Here is a 6,262-nt window from a genome sequence, read left to right on the forward strand (position 1 = left end):
GGGAGTCATTTCCTTATTAAAACAAACAATGGGAGAACAGAATTTTTCTAAATTATTTATATCTCATCGCATCATTCATCAAGAAAATCTATGTGCAAAAGCTATGCAATTAGAAAATGTAATATCTGTCGTATCCAACTACATAGTGCTGTTTTTATTGTGTTTAAAGTCACTTAGATTTTACAAATAGGTGAGCCGTTCACAGCCCGGCACACGAATTTGTAAAATCTAAGTGACTCATACAACGTGGAATTCATATAAAACAGAATAATCAACAGTGTTATAGGGGGATCGACTGTAGTAATTAATTTCTTTTTATTTATTTATTTATTTATTTTATATTTGCAGACTAAAAATTTACAGGTCACAAGGTGTCAATTAACTACTATGGCCCGCGGAAAAAACGTAAAATTTATTCTGGCCCATGTTATAAAAAAGGTTGCCCACCCTTGTTCTAGAGAATCTAGACGATAAAAGTCGATAACATTCTTTGAAATTTCCTATTTTATTTGTCGCTCTTGTTTTATCGTTTATTTCTTTCTCAAGGTTTCGGTAGAAAATTGTGATATGCAGCCCTGTCGATATTTAAAACAGAATTTGTAGCAACATTCGTAATAAATTCTTTTTATTTATTTTGCCTTTAATCAATCCAAACTTTTCTGATAATTACTGCTTTTCTGTTAGATAATAAATATTAAAAGTGCATTGGTAGGGATGTATACTCGTCCGTGTTTATATTTTCTGCTCTAGTTTAAAACTTCCGGAGCCCCAATTCAACCAGATAAGACACGTGATACGTTCTGTATTCGCCTTATCATATTCTGATAAGAAAACTGAATGTGATTTATATAAAACCTGTCGAAGATCAGTATATCTTGCATTAATACTAGTAATTAGAGGAGAATTACACGGAATTAAACATGCGAGTAGCCGTTGTAGGTGCGGGAATCTGTGGTTTGGAAGCCATCAAAGGCTGTAAAGAAGAAGATTTAGACGTAGTTTGTTACGAAAGAAGCGACAACATAGGTGGTCTATGGAGATACAGAGACGGCGACGAAGAGGGTTTGGCTTCAGTTACAAAATCCACTATCATCAACAGCAGCAAAGAAATGACTGCAATCAGTGATTTTCCACCTCCAAAGGAGTATCCAAATTACATGCATAACAGCATTATGTTCGAACATATTTGCCTCTACGCGGAGAAATTCGATTTAATACCGCACGTTAAGTTCCACCATCGAGTGGAGAGAATCGTTCGGGCCGACGATTACGATTCGACCGGCAAATGGACAATCACAACCGTAAACTTGAACAGTAAAGAGGAGCGAGAAGAGACTGTCGATGCGGTTATGGTATGCACCGGCCATCACGTGTTTCCAAATATCCCTACTTTCGCCGGACAGGAAAAGTTTAGAGGAAGCATCACTCACACTCACAGTTACAAGAAACCGGATGAATTCGAAGACAAGAAAGTTGTAGTAGTAGGAGCGGGAAATTCTGCAAGCGATGCCGCTGTGGAGACGAGTTCAGTCGCTAAAAAAGTAAAAATTTAAAGCTTTCCTTACTTATAGTAATTTCTATTCCGTTGTCTTCTTTGTGAGCTCTACGTGTTTAACCAGGGGCGGATCTACATAGGGACTAAAAGGTCTTAAGCCCCGGGCCACCAAGGGCCGAGGGCCCACAAAAATTGAATTATTATCATAAATTTCTAATACTTTTCCATTAACAATGAGCACTTATCGTTTAGTAAAATATAGTTAATGTTAATAATGTAATAACGATGATAAGTTATGGTATTTCTATTAACAAAAAATGGGGCCTTATTGTACTTCAAGATGCCCTAAGCCCCGAAAAACCTAGATCCGCACTTGTGTTTAACCATACATACGTGTATTATAGGTCTACGTACTCTCTTTTTGTCTGAAGGTTAAAAGAGGTCTAAAGGTCGAGCTACATTACCGCTACTAATAATTATTAAATACCGTGTGTAATCTGGCACTAAATGCAAGCGTTAGGCCCTATCTCGTATCAAATTTAATAATTATAATTATTAAATTTAATAAGTTATGGCGCCTAACGCCTACTCTAGTGCCAAATTACTCGACATTTAATTATTATTAGTAGCCTTCCGGGATTCTTTTAAGGGTAACTGGCCTCTATTTAGGCATAAAAACAAAAAACAAAACAAAAAAAATTAATGCATACGAACACAAAACTCCTCACTTGGTTATTTTCAAGGATAAAATCGTTTATAGTCTCAATTAAGTAATAAAGAAAGTGAGAATTTACTGGTAAGCGAAGTGTTCTGATAGAGTAATCACCTCGTCGGCGGTTTTGGCCTTCGGGAACAACAAATTTATTAAAATAAACACACGGTAAGCCCTCGATTTAACGTTCTGGAGATTTAATAAATATTTTTGTCCTAAAGGAAATAACTACAGATAATGTATTTTATCCACGAGTATAAATTACTCAATATATATTATAGCCATGTTTTATTTATAACTATATACAAAATTTTACTGTATTCTGTACATTACAGTATAATTTTATTTTTAAAATACTGTTCATTAGATTTAACAAACTTTCGGCAATATCGGACACTCATCACCTGCCAGTTATATCGTTAAATGAAGTTCTACTGTATTAAACTTAATCTATATTTATACCTATGTTTTGTATATTCGTATATAAAGCGAGAACGTTCACTTGTTTGTTCGTTTCCTGGAGGTAATCTCTGAATTTTTTCGTTATTCAAAAGCTTATTCTTTCCGGATGAACATAAGCTATATAATATTCCATATTAAAAAAGGAAATTGCACGAGAAAGATGTTTTTACCGCGGCATCGGGTTATCGTGTTTCGTCTGCTCCCTTGGAGGTTAATCCTCGCTACCACATTGTATGCAATTTAAACTTATCTATTCGATTTCGGTTTTATTTTGTGCAGTTCGGGTATTATTTATATGCTTTACTGATATTGTCTCGGTCGTTCGTTTCATATAATCACACTCTTACTTTATAAGATATTACAATTATAAGGAGCGAATTTACTCCCCAGAGATCAAACTAAACTTTGGTACGCAGGCCTGTAATGTTTTTACGTGTTCGTTGCTTTAGTACTATTAATCCTATCGTACCGTTATTTACATTAATTAAGAATCAGCCTTACTATATAAATTGATTCTTTCAGTTACTTTTTGGATGTGGGTCTTATCGACGATAAAATGTCTAAAAGAAAATCACAATTGCTGTTGTATTCACAATTCACTCTTTCCTGCTTATTTTATCTCTCCTATAAACTGCCAAAACTTTAACCGATCTGAACTAAATTCCGCATAGTTACTCTCTGCTATTCCGCGAGAAATATGGACTACCATAAAATTTGGATCTCTCACTCCACTCTGATTTCATCTTACTCCTAAACCGAATCTTTTGAGCGATCTGGACAAATTTCGTATAGTTACTGTCTGGCGCATTGCGGGAAGCACGCTACAATATAACTAGGATAATTCAGCCCTCTCCTTGAGTTCTCGGGCGACACTGGATACTTTTTGCTTTTTTTTAAAAAAACTCTTTCCGTCCTGTGGGCACTAAGAGGGCCTCTACTTAGCAAGCCCATTATGGGTTCGGCCAGGCTCACAATGGGGCGACCAAGTGGTGAAGAACGGAGGGCCCAACATATCCCAAAGGACATCTCCCGAAAAATTCCTGGTGATATTTCGACCCGTTCGAATACGAACCCGGATTTCCCACAGCGGTAGGCTGCCACCTCGACCACTCGGCCGTCTGGCCAGGGATTTTTTGCTAGTTAAGGTCAACTGGCTGAACTTAAAAAACTGAAAAAATATTTGCTACCCTACGATTTTCGTTTACACAGGTTTTATTGTACATCAACAAAATGCATTTATTTTTGAAACACAGAAATTGACAGAAAGCAATAAATATATTATATTATCAAATCTTCAACTTCGTACCTTACGCATCTTGAAATTTTCTAAATAATTATTTTTAAAATAATTTATACAAATATTTCACCAATAATTTATAATTTACCATTATTGATTTCTAGGTATACCTCAGTACACGAAGAGGTTGTTGGGTAATGCACAGAGTTGGAGACAACGGAAGACCATTCGACGATGTGTTTAGTACTCGATTTCTAAATATATTGTTCAATTTGGTTCCTCTCAATATATCGAGCTGGTATGCAGAAAGATACTTGAATAAGGCTTTCGATCACGAAACTTACCAGTTAAAGCCCAAACACAGAATCCTACAGCAACATCCCACGATTAACGACGCATTGCCAAACAGAATTTTGAGTGGTACGGTCACGGTCAAAGGTGATATCGAACGTTTCGAAGAAAACGGAGTACTTTTTAAAGGAGACTCCGAAATCACCGAAGTAGACCACGTCATTCTGGCCACCGGATACCAAATTAAGTTTCCTTTCTTGGATAAGAAGATCGTAGACACCACGGATAATCGAGTGGAATTATACAAGTTCGTATATCCTCCGCATCTGAAACATCCCACCTTAGGCATCATGGGTTTGATACAGACTGTAGGAGGTGCCTTTTCCGTCTTTGAAATGCAAATTAGATGGTTTGTTCAAGTTCTAGTGAAGAAAGTTCCTTTTCCCAGCGAAAAAGAGACGAGAAAAGACATCAAGAAACACTTGGAAGCAATCGGAAAACGTTATTACGATGCAAAACGTCACACCATTCAAGTGGATTACATCAACTACTTGGACGAATTAGCTTTGTTAATCGGAGCGAAACCCAACTTCGTGAAGATGTTTTTCACCGACCCAAAGTTATTTTGGGCATTGATGACCGGTCCGAGTCTTCCTTATCAATACAGACTTCGAGGTCCTCATTCGTGGAGTAAAGCTCGAGAAACCATTCTCGGCTATCCGGAAAGAGTTGTTTTTCCTTTGCAAACCAGATACAAAGTAACGAAGAAAGTAGAAAATCACTCGATTATCAAATATTTTATTATATTTGTAGTAATTGTTTTTCTTTTAACAAAGTTAATGTATTTTTGAACGTTAAATGTCATGCGAAGCAACATGCCACACGATACTGTTCATTTATTTATTCAGCACATGGCTACACATGTAGTTATTAAAATAAACGATATAAAATAAATATTGAAAATTATAACGAGATAGTTACGGCTAATAGATATATTTGTGATATATTTTTACACGGATGTCGGGGAAAAAAACCTTTGTAAACAACTCCGATGAAAAAAATACTCTTGGTGAGAATTATATCGGAGGTCACCGATTGTTTTCACAATTAGGTGGGAAAGTTGATACTTAGTCGATCGGAATGCATTGTAAGTGTCAACAGAAGTCGATCGCGTGACTCATTTCCCACGAAGAACGTAGCCCTCGGAAGCTCCGGGAGATCAAAGGAAGTTATACTTATTAATGTGTGCATCTTGTCTCCATACGCCGGACATAGCGACCGAAAGGACATCGCCATATGACAGACTTTGAACTTTCATCGCCATTCTACAGTTCCTGCGCCGACTACGATTCGTACGGCCCATTTAACGAACGTATATTAGTCATATCCTCAAAGAGGTACTGTATTTGTATTTTAGAGCTTTGTGAACACTCTCTCACAGAATAGCCGTTAGAGCTGTTACGAGCGGCCCTTTGTATAGTTAACTTATATTTAACCGCATTTAACCTTAATATTGTTATCGCCTTATGTATCCTAGCTTAGCCATTCAATAAATGTTTTGTTATTTTGTTTAATTAACCCGTCGTCTATCGTTGTACCTGCCAACTTTCCTACGTACTCCCCACTCGATTTGCCCTCCTAAGCCATCCGACAATTAGAGATCGGGTTTACCAACCTGTTGCAGCGTAAGTGGTCAGAAGGGATTAACCCCTGACCCTCTGCTTATCTCACATATTATATCTAAATTAGTAGATGTTATCGAAGTAAGAATTGGCATTTAGAGGGATAGGGAATCTATCGAATCTAATATAACAGAGGTAATTACGAGGGTCGTCCCAGTAGTACCCGACCTGACATAGATGGCGGTACTTGTTTGAAAAAAAAAACGATTATGTTCGAAAGTATCAACCTTATAAAGCTTAAGTTTGAAGTTTGAAGACGTTACGTTGTATAGTATTTTTTTGGCAGCCATAGTGAACAATCTCAGTGAATTTGTAAACATGGAAAAAATTTGTCATTGTTATGTGATACAATACTTTCATTTGAAAGGTTTCAGTCCAACCAA

At 36.7% G+C, this 6,262-nt stretch overlaps 1 protein-coding gene across 1 annotated transcript; it reads left to right on the forward strand.

Annotated features, from left to right (window-relative positions):
• Positions 1–849: 849 nt before the first annotated feature.
• Positions 850–5,132, forward strand: LOC111639908 (dimethylaniline monooxygenase [N-oxide-forming] 5-like). Its single transcript, XM_023385865.1, has 2 exons — positions 850–1,541; positions 4,071–5,132. The coding sequence occupies exons 1-2, from the start codon at positions 921–923 to the stop codon at positions 5,046–5,048; spliced, it is 1,599 nt and encodes a 532-aa protein (XP_023241633.1). The 5' UTR covers positions 850–920; the 3' UTR covers positions 5,049–5,132.
• Positions 5,133–6,262: the final 1,130 nt, after the last annotated feature.

Source organism: Centruroides sculpturatus, unplaced genomic scaffold (assembly GCF_000671375.1).
Source record: "Centruroides sculpturatus isolate CEXI.00-Female unplaced genomic scaffold, Cexi_2.0 scaffold1195, whole genome shotgun sequence".
Classification (NCBI taxonomy): Eukaryota; Metazoa; Arthropoda; class Arachnida; order Scorpiones; family Buthidae; genus Centruroides; species Centruroides sculpturatus.

Bases quoted from the DNA above. Each gene is read 5' to 3' on its own strand.
- LOC111639908 (XM_023385865.1), top strand. From the start codon at position 921: ATGCGAGTAGCCGTTGTAGGTGCGGGAATCTGTGGTTTGGAAGCCATC. The intron at 1,542-4,070 runs GTAAAAATTTAA...ATTGATTTCTAG, and splicing joins CGAGTTCAGTCGCTAAAAAA to GTATACCTCAGTACACGAAG.